Genomic DNA, 19448 nt, shown 5'->3' with positions numbered 1-19448 from the left:
TGCCTAAATTTACTTGAACTTGATTTTTCACAAAAAACTCAAAATCTAAAATAAATCATGAGAGCTAGCAGAAGTATTACAAAATAAACTCATTTTAACGATTTTTAAAATGTAAAATCGTAGAATAAAATTGTTTTAAACATCAGGTAACTAAATAGGAAATTTTAAAATTTACATGAAAAGTACCCCCAGTTTATGTGGATTATTCCTAAATTTACGTGAAGTTGATTTTTCACTAAAAAAACTCTGAATCTCGAATAAAACATAAGAGCGAACAGGAATATTATAAATAAACTCATTTTAACGATTTTTTCACACTGCAGTAAGAATTTGATGCTAAATTATTGTTGGAATAGAAAGGATGAATGGGTGATTTATAACTGAAATTTCACTTTCTCTTGTCTATCTATGAATACAAACAACTATTTTGCATTATTGAAGTTTTGGAAGTCTGGTTTGTGTAAAGTCTGACATAAATTGGATAAAACATGTTGAAGAAATCTGATTGTAATTAGGGAGTTGTTTTAATTACAAGTTTAATAGGTAGTAGGTCACTAGTTGATTTACATTTTAACGGTGTAGATTAAATGTCTGAAATCAATGGTCAATATTAAAATCAAGTAACATATTTTGTTAAAAAACAAAGTATCTGTAGAAAGACTCATTTTGAGTAGTATCCTATTATGTATGTATTCTTTTTTAATAGGCTTAATTACTTAAAAACCACCCACCTTATAATTTTTTTTCATTTATACCATGATCTAGGAAAATTTTCAATTGTACCCTATTTTTAATTTTTATGTTTCATCTCTACCCTAATGAGTTGAATTAACCTTTTTTTTTTTTGAAAAAAAGTTTAAATTAGTCCTTCATTTTTAACCTATATTCTAATAAAATGTTAATGTTAATCATTTATGTATCTTGTTTTTAATATTTTCATCTTTAAATTAATTAAATTATCAAAAAAAATTACTTTTGGGGTACAAACGAAACATAAAAATCGAAAATAGGGTACAAATGAAAATTTTCCTAGGTCGTGATATAAATGAAAAAAGTTACAAGATGAGTGGTTTTTAAGTAACTAGGCCTTTTTAATATATCCTACCATATTTATTTATTTATTTATCGAAGTCTCGGGGCCCAATTTTAATAAAATAAAAACTGTAAACCGGGGGTTTGGAACAAGAATCGCTGGTTGATGAAGCGTGGCAGGGTGTAGCTAGATCCATGGCCTGGATCCTGGTAGAAAGAGAATAAGATCCACAGCATAAGATTAAAAGGATAGATAGACAGATAACTGCTCTTACTGCCTCATGTTTCACCATCACCCTATCCAATTCATATCATTCCAGTTTCTTCAAACAAAACTCACCTCACCATTTTCAGCTACTAATTTCATTTCTTGAAAAACAGCTCTCATGTTGCATATGCTCTTATTGCCTTCAATTTCTGGTCATTACTCTCTCTCTTCCTTTCTCATTCCAAATTACTAGTAATTACCATAATCTACATTAAAACATTAAGATGCCTTTTCAATATTTGTCCAATAAGAGCCATTATCATCAAACAAAAAGCATTTACCAATGGGAGTTGGTCCAAGTGGTAAGCGGCTTGGTATCGCTTAAGCAAGGTCTCGGGTTCGAGTCCTTGTGAATGCAGAAAATTCCCACTGGAAGACTCACCCACCATGCCAGGTGCGCGACACGGGTCGGATCCGGATTAGTCAGGGCGAAGCCTTGGAAACCGGATGGGCTTACCAAAAAAAAAAAAAAAAAAAAAAAAAAGCATTATGGTCCATTGAAGGACTATTTCTATTTAACTACTATATTTGACAAGGTCCATTAATAGTCCATATGAGCTTTAATTTGCCTTTCTAAATATGCCCTAGCCGTCAATTATACATATTACTTTTATATATTTTTTTCTCAGGTGACTAACTACATCTTCCTTATTTTTTATTCTACTGCTGTCTGTCTATCTATGTAGCTATAACTTGATATTTGACACAGTCTTGGTGCCCCTTTATTTCACATTCAAACTAGTAACTATTTAATTCAAAAAAACTTAGATATAATTATGGAAAATAATATTTTACTATTTTCTAAATATTTAATTAACTCTCTATTTCCTCATTTTGTATTGCATTTTTAATTACATTATTCTATTTTATTTCTCAGTAAGATTTAGATAGGTGGGAAAGCAGGAATTGACTAGAAGCTTCATGGCTGCAAAATTTGGGAGGTGTATGATGCTATGTTGTTCAAGGAAACTCTCCGTAAGTATTACACTCAAATTTAATTAACTCCCACATCTCTTTTATAATGAACTTACACTTTGTAGTACTTGAATTATATTTAAGTTAATGCTTTGGTTATTTTTCATTATATCTTAACTATTATAAATACATCTTTTTAGATTTCTTATTGAAATTATTTTTTAAAAATTATTTTTTTGAAAAATTCAAAAATAAATGTTGGTGTTTGGGGTATGGTAACTGGTAAGGGTCCTAAGGCTTGACTTGGACATTTTGCTTTTGTCACTTTCTTTTTACTTATTTGGAATTGTGGTGATTAAATATTGACTTTGACTATATCAATATTGATGGATGTGGTGGACAAAAATAAAATATGTAATTTCCTCATTGGAACATAATACAAATATGAATTAGCGTAAATAATTGATTAGCGTTGATTCATGACACTTCTTATTTGGGACGCATGGTCTATGACTTACTTAACCATGTCATATGCAGGCAGTTGAATCAAATGAGAATTCTCTTCCAAAACCTGCAAACTATTCTATTTTTCACTTCACTTTTGTGTATTAGGTTATTTAGGCAGTAAGTATTACGAGTGTCAAATGGATTATGACATTCCAACATTTTTTGCCTAATATTATTTAAAAGTTGATTTTCTTAGTATTACTTTATTCAAAATTTAATTGTATTAAAAATATAATTGTATTAAAAATAATTTATACAAATTAAAAATTACAAAATGTTCATTATTTTTAGAAACAAAATAATTTATATAAATTATTATTCATAAGTTATTTTCTCTTATAAATTGTAAACTAATAAGAATACTATATTGATAATAATTTCTATATTAAAAAATTTTAAAACTTTAATTTAAATAAATAGTTTATATAAATTAAAAACTCATGATAATATTTGATTGGTAATTTTAATTATATAAATATATAAATTAAAGTTAAGGTTATAAAACATACTCTTACGGTCCTATTCTAAAAATCTTATATTTCATTTTGAAACGTCCCATTTTAACAGTCTCACCTTTTATTTTAGAATATTTTTACATTGAACTTCTTTTTGCCTTTCAATTAGCCATCTCAAATAAATTTTATGAAAAATTTTATTATTATTAATAGGATAAAATATGAAAAAATAAGATAAAAATAATAAATATTTTTTTAATCTGTGTATAAAACCAAACAATTTTTTGAAATAGGCGGAGAGAGTAAATAAAACAATCCATTTAATATAGGTTTAAGGTCTGAAAAACTACCGACCTTTTAATTTTTTTTCAATTGCACCCTCACCTTGTAATTTCTTCAATAGCACCCTATTTCGTATTTTTGGCTTTCAATAGCACCCCGACCTTGTAAAACAGTCAATTTTACCCTATTTAGTATTTTTGACTTTCAATAGCACCATAAATCAACAAATTAAACTCATTTATCGAGGACTTATTTGAATTTTTATTAAGTTAAAAGTCTTTTTTAAAAGTATTCAAGTAGAAAAAAGTATGATTTCACCTTTAAATTTAGTTTTTTTGAGAATTTTCATCCTTATGGTAATCAAATCATATAATTTTTTCAATTTATAGTGCTATTGGAAGCCAAAAATACAAAATAGGGTGCTATTGAAAAAATTACAAAGTGAGGGTGCTATTGAAAAAAATTTGAAAGGTCGGTAGTTTTTCAGACCTTAAGCCTTTAATATATCTTAAAAGTGTGTTGTTTTGCTATTTCACATGATTTAAGCTTTTAATATTGTGGCCGTCCAACTTGATCCAATACATTATTAATAGACTTAATCACTTATACTTCATTTTTTTATTTGTGATTTTATTTTTTAAATTTTAGCCTATTTTGCAATTGTCATTTTCGATTATAGCCATTTGTTCAAATTAGAGTGGAAAAAAGTTCAAATATCTTGTTTATATTTCTTTATATTGTTCCAATTTATATTTTTATCAAAATAAATTCAAAATTGAAATAATACAAAAGATTTATTTAAACCTTTTTAAACTCCAATTCGGACAAATGGATACAATTGCAAGTGAAAATTAGAAAATGGGATAAAAAGAAGATTTTAAACGATGAGGCAGTAAACAAAAAAAAATCGAAAAGTGGGGGGTACTTTTGAGTGATTAGACCTTACTAATATGTATTATTTTTTTTAGTTTTTAAAATTTATTTGATTATTAATATATAATACAAAAAAATTATTTAATTATAGATATATATAATAAATATTATCCAATTAAATAATTGAGTAACATAAATGACATCTACATGATTAGTATTTAATTTATTAAATAAATAGATCGTATTAATATAATTTATATTTGATCTATTTAAATAATTTTTTTAATAGACCAAGTTTGTCCCGCTATCCGTATATTAAATCAATCACATTAACATCCTATTAAAATAATTATCAAAAAAAAAACATCCTATTAAAATAATAACAACAATATAATATTATTAATTGATGATATTATAATATTACTATTATTTTAGAAAAGAAAGAATCCAACTAAAAAATCTGAAATTAAATAATATAACATACATGGAAGTTTATTTCTGGAAATAATATCTTTAACATCAAATAAAAATCATCAAAATTCCATTAAAAGAAATTGCCATATATGAAAAGAGAATATCAAGGCTAAAATTACCAAAAAAAGAGAACTCTATAAAAAGAAAATAAGAAACTTGTATAATGAAGGCAAATAGACAATGACACTAAGACAGCAGATTTTTAGCTAAAATTTGCTTCCATTCCATCACCTAATCCCAAAATTATTATTTTTTATCACCAAATATAATACTAATTTATAAAAAATCATTTCATTAATCAACCATCTCAAGTAGGGGTGTCCATTAGTTTGTTTTGTTCATCTATTAATAATTTAATAGAACTGCAGTATTTTTTTCATAATTTGAATCGAAATATATACAACCGAATTATAACCAAATTAAAATAAATATTTAATTCAGCCGATTATTTTAGTTAGCTGAATTACTAAATTTAATCATTACTAAATTTAATCATATTCTAATTAATAGTAATTATTAAAAATTAAAATAAAATAATAAATTTTTAGTATTAATTTTTATTATCAAGAGATTTATAGAAAAATTGATGTACAAAACCTTTAAAAAATTATAAAAATATTTTAATTTATTAAAACTGTAAAATTATAAAAATTATAAAAATATTATTTAATTAATTCGATCGAATTCAAACAAACTAAATAATCTTAAAATAATTAACGTTAAACATAATTTATTATTTTTTCCTCAAAGTTAATTAAAAATCAAACTAAATAAATCTAAATTTTATCAAATAGTGCACATCCCTAGTTCATATAGCCATAGTGAATGGCACATCTCTCGATGAAAATAATGACTTTGATGAACGTTCCTTCTTGTATCCACGTGTCAACAATCATACGTCTTCTTTAGTTGACTTACCTACCGAAAATTTCGGTAGCCACTCAAAATTCTCCGTCAGCTAATTCTTCTGTATCTTCTACTACTTTTAATTGCACTAGTCCAAACACCGTCTGATCACCATCTTCAAAAACAATCAACGGTCATCATTATTTTACTCTACCCGTTACGTCTTGCACCGCATCATTTCCTTTTCGAAGATAAAGGTATTAATTTACCTTTTGATCCCTCTTTCTTCCTATTGGTAAACATTCTTGTTTTAATCCAATTGGATAATCCAGTTAAAAGAGATTCTGAGGTAGACTTAGTCTACCACGTTATCCGTAGACTAACCTATCATATTATGACACGTCATTAAAATAATGACACTATCGTAATTTTATTTATTACTTATTTACACTTTTGAATAGTAGATTACGATAGTGCCATTATTTTAATGACGTGTCATAATGTGATAAGTTTAGTCCACGGATGACGTGGTGGACCGAGTCTATCTAAGAATTTCTCTCCAGTTAATTAGTATAATTAGAATTTTACTTAAATTTAAATCTTTTACTATAATCAGATGCATTTTGGAGTATTATATAATTTGTTTCTTTATTAAAAATATTAAGTGCATGTGAATTAATTGAACAAATATAAATTCTATTTTTTTAAAATTTCCAATATATCTTCAGATCATTATTCTAAATTTCAATTCTATATAAAAATTCAGTGCCATCTTTTATTATTATTATTACTATTGATAAGTAAGAGCTCATGTTAAATTCATCAGTAATTCTAGTTATTTTTATGTTTTTTTACTAATTAATTATAATTTAAATTTAAATTTAAATTTCAAATTCAAAGTTTTACTATAAAAAATGTACATGCATCACCTATTTAATAAGGTTAAATATTTCGTATTTAACCAATACTAATGTAATAATAATTATTTTATTTTGTTCTTATGTTAATATTTGTACACAGCTTATAAGATAATTATAGTGAAAATCATCATTGATATTACAAATAACAACTGATAAGAATGAAATATATATTCAAAAATTAATGAGAGGAGAGGATATTATTTTCCAAAATACATTAAAATATAAGTATGGAATGCAATAAACTCCATGTACATTAATTAAATCTCACAATTCGTGTTTGGGGGTCCTAAATTTCGAACAGGACACAATTATTAATCGGGTTTGATATGCAAAATCTGAATATGACACATATATTATATAAATTACACGATACGACGATGTATAAACATATTTAAAATGTGTTAACAAATTGACATTTTTGAAGTGACACGTTTAAACTCCTATTTAAATAATATAATTAAAAAATAAGAAATAAGTAAAATTCAAAATAAATAATAATTAAAACAACTTCATCGTGTTTAAACGAGTTAGGGATGTATTATCCGTTTATGACCCAAACTTGTTTACATCAAATTCAAATTAGTATAACTATTATCATGTCGCATCATTTAATCGTCACGTCTTTAAAATTATCATGTCTAACATTAGTAGTGTTTTCTGTACGTCAAGTTTTTTTAATTTGTTTGAATGGATTGTCTACGGTTGTTCTGATTAATTCAAAATACAGCTTATGTTGTTAATTTTTCAGTGTTGGATCCAACGGTGAGAAGTTTAGAAAAGAAACGCCCACTTTAATAATTAAGACACGAAACCTGAATTGTCGCATATAACTAAGTGTTGGTAAAGATGGCAGTAAATAAGAATAAAAAAAAGAAATGCGCTTATATAAGTAGAGTTTGATAAGCCGAGTTAAACCCAAAAACAAAAGCAGAAGAAAGAATCTCATTTACAGAGAAACAAAACAAAAGGTCCTTCATCTTCAACAGCACCAATCCCCATTCTGATTTTCTCTTTTTTTATTAATTCCTTTTCTTTTCTCCTTTTCTGAATCGTTTCTATTTCTTGATATCATTTAATTGCTTCAATTTTGCTCTTCATTTCTAAATATATTTTGTTATTTCTTCAATCTAGACACAGAAAATGATTTTTGTTTCTCTGTCTGAAAATTAAAGCAGAAGGAAGACATGGCAACCAGCGACTCGTACGAGGAAGCCATTGCAGGACTGTCAAAGCTTCTCAGGTACTCTTTTTCTTTCCATTTCTGCCTTGTCCTTTCATCGTCCAATCATCACATAACACCCCAATCATTTATTAAATACAACTGAATAATTGTAACGCTTTCAACAACGACTTTTACAGCTTTAATACGCGTTATCTAAGTTTTCTTTTCTTAATTATGCATATACTACTAATGGTAGGTCCACGGATTCTACGCCTCAGATTCTCTCTCCATCCAAACTTAACTCATTCTTTTTCAATCCTCCTCACAGTGAGAAAGCAGACCTCGGGAGCGTCGCCGCCGCAAAGATCAAACAGATAACGGCTGAGTTAGAGGCGGCCGGCTCGAACGAGTTTAACCCGGATGCGAGGATAAAAAGCGGGTTTATCCATTTCAAGAATGAGAAATACCAGTACGTAACTCGTATAAAAGGAAATTTTAATTTTGTACATTTTGATTTAACTTTTTAGACAAACATTATTGTTTTAGTTAGTTAGTAGAAGCAGTCAAATGAGAATATGCTGTCCGTTCGATCCCTCTCATGTAATAACGAATTATGTGCTTATTTTGCTTCATTGCCCACTTCACCAAACAATTTCTTTTATTTTTCTTTTTCCACTTTTGGATAAGTATATATTAAGTTGATGAAAAGAAATAAAAAAATTTGAGCATTTTTAGGATGAATCTCTTTGAATGGAATAATACTCAAAATCAAATTAGTGTTAACTCAGTTGAATTCGATCTCGAATAGCTCGAGTTAATTTTTAAGCTGAGTTCAAAATTTTAATCGAATTTAAGATAATTTATTGATTTATCTCTAATATTTATGTGTTTAAATTTTTATCCTAAACACGTAACTAAAAAGTTTCTGTGTTTTTATATAAACGATTGAATTGAATCTGAATATATCATAGGCTTGTTGAGTTTAAATTCTTATACTAAAAATATAGTCTAATTGATTTTTGAGATTAAATTTTTTGAAGTGAGTAGAATTCATATTTAATAATTTATGAATTTTAATTGGATTGGATTGTACTTCTTTGAAAAATGTTTCTTTTTTCTCTTTTCAGGAAGGATCCTGCCTTGTACGGTGCACTTGCCAAAGGGCAGAGCCCCAAGGTTTGTTTGTACTTTTGTTTACTAATTAAATATTTTGGTGTGTTTCACTATTAGGACACTAATAACTCTCGTCTAATTATCACAACTTTATAGTCTTTTTTATCAAGAAATGTTTTTTTTTATTTTATCTAAAAAGATGTAAATTGTCTATAAATTTTAGAATTAAGACCTACAGGAAAATTATGTGATGGCACCAAAAAAAAAAGCATTATACATTATAAATCAATAAATGAACTATTAGTGAGTTAATAATATACATCACCACCCCACATGTTCTTTTTAAAGTTATGAATTGTTAATTTAATTACCATCTATATGGACTTGCATTCAAAGAAAGAAAATCAGTCACAATATGTGGCTGTAGTTTGTCCATGAAAAGTAGTCTAAATCATGGAGCTCTTTGTGTGGTGTTCATACACAGAAATTAATCCATACTATATTGTTAAGAAACATTACGCAAATTCAAAAAAAAAAGGGTAGTATGAAAAAATTTAGTTTATTTCTAACCATTTAGATTTTAATTTTATTCCCATTACCTTAATATGGGTTTATATGACAAATAAAAGTCAATTATGGCAATGAGACACATCACATTGCACACTTATAAAGTTGTGGGGTTTAATGTTAGAGTTAGGTGCCTTGTCTGCTTGTTGTTTATCCAATTGGGGGTTTTCAGTATATATAATTACTAATTCTTATTTAATCTCTTATGTATAATTAAGTTAAAATTCGGGAGATATTAATTTAAATTGACATTTTATCTCTGCAGTTTCTGGTGTTTGCTTGCTCAGATTCAAGAGTTTGTCCATCTCATATCCTCAATTTCCAACCTGGGGAGGCCTTTGTGGTCAGAAATATTGCCAACATGGTTCCACAGTTTGATCTGGTTCGGTTAATAGCTTAAAACAAATTATTTTTAGTTCAGTTTGTACAATTTATATATTACATGTTGCCACTTTTGACCTACATAAATAAAAATTAAATATAAGATAATGTGGTTTAATGTGTGTTAATTATCTGTTGATTTGTTTGATTAATGCAGACAAAGTACTCTGGAGTAGGAGCAGCCATTGAATATGCAGTAGTGCATCTAAAGGTAAATAAATTTAGATATATATAATAGCCTTTTCCCCATATAAACCTTTTACATTTAACACATCATTACATTAGGCTAATTATTTAATGTTTTATGTCTATCCAATCCCACATTGGTGGAGGCAAACGTGTGGTCTAGTCATTACTTTTTTCCCAACATACTTTTTACCTCCATTCCTCTATATTAATCCAAAGTGCCACTAAATTGACAATGCTATATCAACTGTCTTCCATTTCATCAATCCCTTTTCTTTGATAAGAAATCGACACTAATCCCATGTTTGATTCATCCTAATATAATGTAATTACTTATGTATTTGTCTTGTAATTACATAATTTATAATTGAATGGGGGTTGGGCGACCCGTCCCTTGCCCTTAGGTGTGGAACTAGGATTACAAAGTAGCGTAACTATACAAAAATCCAAACTTGCAAGAGTTAAAATTGGAAGGACTAATTGTATAAAAATCTAAACGTTAAAGGGGTTTTTCTAAAAAGTTAAAAGTTTGAAAGGGTAACTAAATTTACTTTTCGCTCATGATTTTTTTGCTTTGTCACCGATTATGATTACATTTTCTATTTCATCAAAGTTAATCAAATGGTTTGAATCCACAATTAAATTGATGCATGTATTAACTTCTTATATATCATTTTATTTTTGTTTTGAAATATTGAGCACAGGTGGAGAATATTGTAGTAATTGGTCATAGCTGTTGTGGTGGTATAAAGGGTCTCATGTCCATCCCAGATGATGGGACCACTGCTAGGTAAGCCTTCAATTATACGTACAGACTATATGCTTAATTAAATTAATAGAATGCAATTAGTATATAATTGATTATCAAAAAACTATATAACAATTTGGCTTCCTTGAAGTTGAACATTAATTATAAATGTTTGGTAGGTTCTCTTCCCATGTGATATTTTTGTATTTCTTATGACTTGGTGGAGCAAAATAGTGTAGATGAATAATCAAGAATACCTGTATTCAAGTGGTGGTTCCATATTCTCGGAGAGGAATCTTGATAAAAATAATGCCAAAGAAAGTGATGAAAGGCAGCTTTTGAAAGTTTTAACCTAGTTAAAAGTACATGTGATACCATTAAATTCTTGTTACTTATTATAATTTCTTCATATGTCAGCATTTAATAAATTTAGAAAAATAAGAAGTGGGCAAGATTCATTATTTGGACTCAGATGCAACAATTACTTATAATCTTCACTTTTCAGGATAATAAATTCTACCACCCACTTTGTGTTTTTCAATTTTTGGGCTTTCATGTGATAAATTATGTTGTTTGTTCATATGTATGTAGTGATTTCATTGAAGATTGGGTCAAAATTGGTTCTTCAGCAAAAGCCAGGGTTAAGACAGAGTGCAACAGTTTAAGTTTTGAAGAGCAGTGTCATAACTGCGAGAAGGCAAGTCACACAATTCATAACCCCTTTTCTTTATTTTTTTAGTACAATGATGCTTAGATTAAAGAGGAACCTTGAACTACGTATTAAAGAAGGTTCTAAGTATGTTTTTGAACTAAAAATTGTGCCTTTTGTCTGAAACTCAATGCTCAATGGCTATCGAACAAAATTAAACTTGGCATCAGATTCTAGGTCAGCCATGTGACACATAGCACAAGGTTGAGACTTGTGACCCATTTACATAATGTACAACCCTATAAGCAATGGATTTGAGTCATTTAGATTTGATAATAGACCGGATTTGGACGGATCCAGACCAACTTCATTTTAAATCGTCTAAACTTGGCCTGTGAATTAAACACATGAGTATGTTAAATTACAATTAAAATTAAAATTCTAATCCGTCTTGAAAAGTAAATCTAATACATGTTTGGAGTCTTCGGACCGAAGTTAATAGTATGTTATTTACAGTTTTTTTCTTGACGTAATGCAGGAAGCTGTGAATGTATCGCTAGCGAACCTATTGACATATCCATATGTGAAAGAGGGAGTGATGAAGAAAAGTGTGGCATTGAAGGGCGCACATTATGATTTTGTGAAGGGAGCTTTTGAGCTTTGGGACCTTGATTTCAAGGTTACACCCACTGTTGCTCTATGATTTTCCTGCAATTATCTTTTATAGTTTCATCAAAGTTTCTCTTGCAGTGAAATGCTGTAAATGTCATAATCTTGAATAATAATTTTTTTATTTGCCTTTGTATTTTGCCTAATAATTGTAATCGATCTGTGCTCATTTTTACCTGCTTATGTCTTTGTACTTTTGTTTTTGTTGAAGTTATTGAATTTTGTATACAGCAATATTTGTTAAAATCTTCCAAAAAAAAAAGCATTGAGACTCATCTTACTATAACATTTCGCATCGAAAATATGAAAACGATTTTTCGGTTTATAATGATTAATTTTCAATTACCAATAATTTGGAATAATTGTTTTTGGCGAGCTGAATTTAAGCTAAAGTATCAGCTAATCAAAAACCTTGGGCGAAAGCCAGTTGTAGATCTTAAGAAGAATGGAGATTTTCACTAAAAAATCACTAAAACAATCACTAATGTATAATCTCTTATATAAGAGATTTAATATCCAGCGGCTATCTTTCTAGGGAGATTTACATATTTACCTAAAATAAAATAATATTTGTAAAGTTTACCTCAACACGGAAAACTTATGAAAAATACATCACGATTATAACCTTTTTATATTTTTACTCCCCGTGTCTAAAAGCTTATGAATTTACTCTGACATATAACACATACAATCTGACACATTTCTCCTTTTCTCTTTCTCTTTTCCTTTTCTCTCTTTCTTTATTCTCTGACACATCCTTCAACTTGCATGCACAAATTACTAAAAAAATTGACGTTCTTTTTTATTTGCTCAAACGTTTAATTTTCTTCATTCTTTTGATCTTTTCATTCTTTAATTAATTGCAAATGTGCAGATTTCAGTTACTAATAAATTTGACCTTTTTTAATTGTCCAAATATTTATTTTTTTCGTTCATATGTTTTTATTCTTTTAAATTAATTATAAATATAATCATTTTAATTAAAATATCAAACTTTTCTATAAATTTTATAATATGTGTTACTATTTACTTAATAATTAATGTTAATTTCAGCTTGCAATTAATTAAAAAATGATTATTTTAGTTTCTGATTTAAAAATATGCAAAAAAAAAAACGATCAGTAAAAAACAATTTTTTCATAATATTATCATAAAAGCAGCAGTGACATTATCATCTCGGTATCATAATGTTTCTGTAAAAAATTATTTTTCGTTCGTTATCATACTATTATCATTAACTTTATCATACTATTATCATAACCTATTTTTATAAAAATTATCATTAACATTATCATAATATACTTTATCATAACAGTATCATAAAATATTATCATAATATTATCATGACGTACTTTATCATACTATATCGTAACCTTTTATCATAACCTTATCATACTATCATAATATTATCATAATATACTTTATCATGACAGTATCAAAAAATATTATCATAGCATTATCATGACGTACTTTATCATAACTATATCATAATCTTATCATACTATTATCATAACCTTATCATAAAACTTACCATACTATTATCATAACCGTATAATATTATGATACTGATATGATAATGTTATGATACAAATATGCTAACGTTAATGATACCGATATGATAATCAAGTATTTTTTTTGACAAAAAATCATTTTTCTCTACAGTGTTATGATACTGATATGATAATGTCATAGTGATACCGATATGATAATCAGACGCTGTTTTCTGCAGAAAAACATTTTTTTATGCAGAAAATTGATTTTTCATTATAAAATCGTTTTTTATGCAAATTTTTAGATCTGAAACTGAAAAGATTAAAGAGCAATTTTTATAGATCTGAGAATTAAAATAAATCGTAAAAATCACCACGATCTAAGAAAAAAACGCAAAAATTAAATATTGAAGAACGGGCGGATTGACGGCGGCGTGATGGCGGATCGACGATGGTGTCATGGCAGAACAACGACGGATCGATGAAGGACGGAGGCTGATCCATGAAGGACGGAGGCGGAGCGATAAAAAAGAAAAAAAGAAACGAGGAGGAAGAAAAAAATGGAGAAGAAGAAGAAGAAGAAAGGAGAGAGAGAAGAAAAACAAGGAGAGAGAAAAGATACAGGTGTAGAGTAAAAAAGAAATATTTAGAGTAAAAAATAACAAAAATAAGTATTATTACAATAAAAAAGGATCTTAGAGTAAAAAAAATAAAAGTGCTAAAAAGATGAGGTATTTTTTCTATCTTTTCCTTATTGAGGTAAAACTCACTATTATTTTAGAAAATGTAGTGTTTTTCCTAATTTTCTTATCTTTCTAATTAACTTTCATATACCAATTTAATTTGAAACAATTGTTTTTTTCGAGCTGAATTTAAGCTAAGTTACAGTTGATCAGATATTTTGACAAAAGCTATTAGATTTTAAGAAAAACAAGAGAGATTTTCACTTAAAAGCCATATATATGTATCCCCTTTATGGCGTATACATATCGTGTATGCGCAACTTGTAAAAGAAGTTGAGGTAGAAGAAGGTAGAAATTTTATAAACAAATTGCAGATTATTGAATAGAAGCAACAGAAAAAATAAGTTCCAATGAATATTAAATGTAAAATATAAATTAATAGTATCATATTATAAAAAAAATTAAACAAACATTTATATTCTAGTTACATGAATACATAGTAAAATTATTATTCAATTTTAAATTAAAATAAATCTAGAATATGATTGTAAGCTACTCGAGATTTTATTGATCTTTGGGATAAATTTATATTATGGAATGTAACTTTAAAATAAAAAAGTAAATATTTATTAAAAAATTAATACTTTTTATTCAATAAATACGTTTCGCCTCTAAAAATGAGTTTTTTTTTTATAATTATTAATTCTTTTGATAAAAATAAGGCTTAATTCCTTAAAAAAACCCCACCTTGCATATTTTTTTCGTTTATACCCTGACCTTGTAAAAACAGCATTTGTACCCAATTTTGAGTTTTTATGTTTCATCTCTACCCAAAAGTATTAAATTGTACTCTTTTCATTTGAAAAAGAGTTTAAAATAATCTTTCGTTTTTAATTTATATACTAATGAGATATTAATGTTATTAACAGTACAAAAATACCATCTTCTTCAAAAAAAATTAAAAATAATAATAATTTTTTAAAATTTTTTTAAAAAATATTTCCGAATTTTTTTTAATTTTTTTAATTTTTTTAAAAATATTTCTGACAAAAAATTAAAAATAAGAATATTTTTTTTAATTTTTTTTATTTTATAAAATTAAAAAAATTAATTAATTATTTGGATGTATTTGATTATTTTTTAAGTTTAAGGATTTATTTGTATTTTTTAAAATAGATAAAAGTATGTTTTAAAATCTTTTCCAAATGAAAATAGTACAATTTAATGCTTTTGGGTAGGGATGAAACATAAAAACCCAAAATTGGGTACAAATGGTGTTTTTACAAGGTCAGGGTATAAACGAAAAAAAAAATACAAGGTGGGGTTTTTTTATAGAATTAAGCCTAAAAATAATTGTGTTTTAAAAATTTATTAGAAAATTTAAATTTAAATTTTCAAGTAGTTTTAAAAAATTATATTTTTACTTATATTATATGGAGTAATATAAATATATTATTTTTACTCAAGTTTTAAATATTCTTAGAGAAATATATAAATGTCTCTAATTTTTATAGGATTAATAATTATGCCACTTGTGACAAATTGAATTAAAAAAATGTCTCGAAGTTTTTAAAAATGCTTAATTAATGCCCTTCTTGTGAAACGGAAGGTTAACACCATTTGGGAGAAAGGCTTAATTGAGTCATTTTTAAAATTATAAATGTGCATTTTAACCAAATTTGTCACAAGGAGCTTAATAGTACTTCGATATAATATATGGGAAAAAATTAAACATTTTCCCCAAAAAGATAATACAAAAATTATAATAGCAAGGTAGACTAGAGCTGGCCATGGGCCGAGTCAGCCCGTGAATCGGCCCGGTCAAACCAGATCCGGAACCGGTCAAATTCGGAACCGACTAAAACCGGCCCAGAACCGTAGAAATGGCGGTTTTGGACCGGTTCCAAATTTTTTGAACCGTGAACCGGCGGTTCCGAGTCGGAACCAGCGGTTCAATGGTCGAACCCGTTGATAAAAAATATATATTATATATTTAAAATATATATTATATCTTTTTCATATAATATATTAATTTTTGCAATAAAATATATGTTATATTTGTTTTAAATAAATTTTTGGTTAATGTTTTATTTTCAAAAAAAACTCTTTGTTTTTTTGTAATACTATCTCCATGAGTTATTTTATTGTTAAATTACATTTTTTAGTAATTAAATTTTAATTTTAATTTTAATTTTTTTCTAAACCGTCCTAAACCGAAACCGTCCCTTTCCGAACCGTCATAAAACCGTCTCTTAAGCGGTTCCGGGCCAATTCCACTTTTTCTTGAACCGCGGCCCGGCGGTTCCAAACCGGAACCGCCGGATTATGAACCGTGGCAACCTCTAAGGTAGACTGTTCCATGTGATTGTGAACTCATTTGCCTGTTTATTTCCAAACACATCTACAATGGAAGTTTCTATTCCAAAAGAGTAACTAGAAATTTTGCCAAGATGAGAATATCATTTTAAAACAAAAGTTACAAATGAAAAATCATCTACATCAAGATTCAATTGCTCTGTTCCATATTTTGTTAATCTAATACGAAATGGCCCTATTTTCTACCTTGCTGCTTACGGAATTGGATGTACAACTACCTTACCGGTGGCTCGGTTTGTTTCGATATAAGTGAAAGCCTCGGCTACCTGAGAGAATCGAAATGGCCCTGTGGGATCAATCACCGGCTTTATCTCTCCACTCTCCAAATATGGATTGAGTTTCTTGAGAACATCTCCATTGGAAGTGACAACAAATCTAAATCCAGGGGGTGTCACTGCACCTGTTAAAGCAACTACACTACCTCCTTCTTTCACAACCTTCACCGCCTTGTCACATTGTCCTGCCATCAAGTAAAAACCAAAAGGCGACAATCAATACGAAACACGTATCGATATGCTAATAACACCATCAACAAAGGTCCATATTCCCCTATATAGTTCGTCAACAAAAAATGCCAAAACAGAAAACGCCGAAGCAATAGTTTTTTTTATAAGAATAGGTTAATACTTATACTGTACATATAGAGTTTTGGAGTTTCCGAAGCGTATCTAGAAATATAGGACTCAAAATATTCCACACAATATAGATTTCTCAGGACCGTAAACATTTCTTTGTAATGGTATTTTATTTTACTAGTCTAACTATACCTCTAAGACACGTAAATACTTCTAATCATGTTCATATTCAAAGGGAAGACGAGGGAAATGCAGGAGCACGAGGCCTCGACAATTAGCGACTTGGCGCTCGTAACAGGTCATCGATCACTAACTCAGTAAAAATGAGGAGACGCTCACACATTTGCGATATCAAGTAACTATCTGAACCACTTACCAATTGCATCATAGACCACATCAAACTTTTCTGACAATTCTTCAAAATTCTCTTTAGTGTAGTCAATAGCCAAATCTGCGCCCAAGCTCTTTAAGAGCTCCAGATTTCTAGTACTTGAAGTTGCGGCAACTTTCGAAGCACCATAAACATGTTTCGCAAGCTACACCAAGCATATCGATATATTATGCACATATCAAGTGATTCTCACATTGAAATATTTCAAGTTTATGAGTTAGCAAAAATCATGTTTACGAGTCCTTTCGACTAATCAATCTTATTTAATTCTAACACAATCTATCACTCATAATCTATGTTGCACATAAACTTCTAGCGTCCTACATTTTCGTGTTTCCTTTCTTTCTGTTTCTGAAAACGCTTTTGAAACTCAAACTCTAAGTTTATAACTTATTTTAACAAAAAAAAAACATGGTTTCGCTATTTTCAGGTTCTACATATCCTGTTGTCATTTCCGTGCTACATAATTAATAACAATAAACGATTATTGCATGATCGTGGCAGAGTTTTGAATGAAAGATAGGATTGCATACCTGAATGACTAGGCTTCCAACACCACCAGAACCATTCAAAACAAGAATAGATTTACCGGCAGAAAAACCGGTCCTTTGGAGACCTTCATCAGCTGTTTCAATGGCAAGAGGCAGTGAAGCAGCCTGTACAAAATCCAAATTCTTGGGTTTCAAAGCCAACAACTTCTCTTTAACAGCAGTATACTCACCCAATGACCCAAATTGTTTAGGCCCTTCTAATGCTTTCTCATTTATATTACCATAAACTTCATCTCCCTCCTTTAATTCCTTCACTTTACTCCCAACTTTTACCACTACTCCTGCAACATCATATCCTGGAACTGTCTATTGAGCAAAAAAATCACAGACCCTCTTAGCAAATTATTATCACAAATCACTTAGGCCTTGTTTGGTTCATGAAATGGAATAGCTTGAAATTGAATAGCTATTCCATAGAGAATGGAATAGCCATTCTTTAGTTTTTGAGAGGAGTACTTATTCCACAAAATCATGGAATAGCAATTCTATGGAATACTTATTCCATGAAACAAAGCAAAGAATTGTATTCTATTCCGCACCTATTCCATGAACCAAACATGGCCTTAAAAGTAAGCAAAAAAGTAACTAGAGTCAAATTGTCTGAGCAACCAAACAGAGAGAAGTGAGAAAAGTTGAGTACCGGAAGAGGAGAATCAGTGGCCTTAAATTTGCCCTGCCTTCTTTTTGCATCAACTGGATTAAGTGCAGCAGCAACAACCTTAATCAAAACCTGATCTTCTTCAATTTCAGGAACAGAAACTTTATCATCAAACTTCAAAACATCCACACCGCCATATTCATCATAAACCCAAGCTTTCATTGCAGAGGGTACATTAGTGGACTGTGTAGAAGCAGATGCTGCTTGAGAATTTGCAGACACTCTTAAAGGAATGTGGGATGATGATTGTCTAAGAAAGCTGGGCGTCTTTGTAGTAATGTTTGGTGGGAAAGTGAGGGAAAATCTGAGAGAAAAGTTGGAGGAAAGAGAAGGGAGGGTTGTGAGTTTGGGGTTGCTGATTGTGGCCTGCATTGTTTCACTGCTCTTATCTCATATCTCACTTTCCTAACCTAATCATATATGATGCTACTTTATTCATTTAACTGCTACCCTGCTACAAACTTCTCTTGTGAAGGAAATTATCATAATTCTTGCCAAAATATCACATTGTATGGCCCAGAAAAACAAGTTAAATATATGATCTTTTTAGCCATTAAGCTGTTTTAAAAACTGGTTGGACCAAATGTTTCCACCATTCCACTCTCCTGTAAATTAGCCGCCAATTCCATTCAATTCTTCTGCTAAATAAAAATAACTAGTCGAATTCCCGCGCATTT

The 19448-nt window shown here is 28.8% G+C and overlaps 2 protein-coding genes across 8 annotated transcripts; one reads left to right on the top strand and one right to left on the bottom strand.

Moving 5' to 3' along the window:
- The first annotated feature begins 1309 nt into the window (after positions 1 to 1309).
- Positions 1310 to 12230, top strand: LOC126655729 (carbonic anhydrase 2-like). Of its 7 annotated transcripts, none has more exons than XM_050350003.2 (10): positions 1310 to 1452; positions 2188 to 2275; positions 7745 to 7812; positions 8063 to 8203; positions 8862 to 8910; positions 9680 to 9796; positions 9953 to 10006; positions 10686 to 10771; positions 11321 to 11430; positions 11921 to 12230. In XM_050350003.2, exons 2-10 carry the CDS (start codon positions 2222 to 2224, stop codon positions 12079 to 12081), a joined length of 840 nt encoding a protein of 279 aa, XP_050205960.1. In that variant the 5' UTR covers positions 1310 to 1452; positions 2188 to 2221; the 3' UTR covers positions 12082 to 12230. The 7 variants fall into 7 exon arrangements, with proteins under 7 accessions (XP_050205960.1, XP_050205961.1, XP_050205963.1 ...); XM_050350004.2 differs by having other exon boundaries at positions 1318 to 1452; positions 2192 to 2275; positions 11321 to 11426; positions 11917 to 12230; XM_050350006.2 differs by having other exon boundaries at positions 1318 to 1452; positions 7748 to 7812; positions 11321 to 11426; positions 11917 to 12230.
- A 4390-nt stretch (positions 12231 to 16620) lies between these two features.
- On the bottom strand, positions 16621 to 19197 carry LOC126656458 (NADPH-dependent alkenal/one oxidoreductase, chloroplastic). The gene is made up of 4 exons (XM_050351032.2): positions 18754 to 19197; positions 18096 to 18419; positions 17548 to 17707; positions 16621 to 17056 (listed from the first exon to the last, which is right to left on the bottom strand). The coding sequence occupies exons 1-4, from the start codon at positions 19141 to 19143 to the stop codon at positions 16791 to 16793; spliced, it is 1140 nt and encodes a 379-aa protein (XP_050206989.1). The 5' UTR covers positions 19144 to 19197; the 3' UTR covers positions 16621 to 16790.
- Positions 19198 to 19448: the final 251 nt, after the last annotated feature.

Source organism: Mercurialis annua, linkage group LG7 (genome assembly GCF_937616625.2).
Source record: "Mercurialis annua linkage group LG7, ddMerAnnu1.2, whole genome shotgun sequence".
Lineage (NCBI taxonomy): Eukaryota > Viridiplantae > Streptophyta > Magnoliopsida > Malpighiales > Euphorbiaceae > Mercurialis > Mercurialis annua.
Note: the sequence above shows the minus strand (reverse complement) of the source record. Positions and strands in the feature narration are given on the sequence as shown.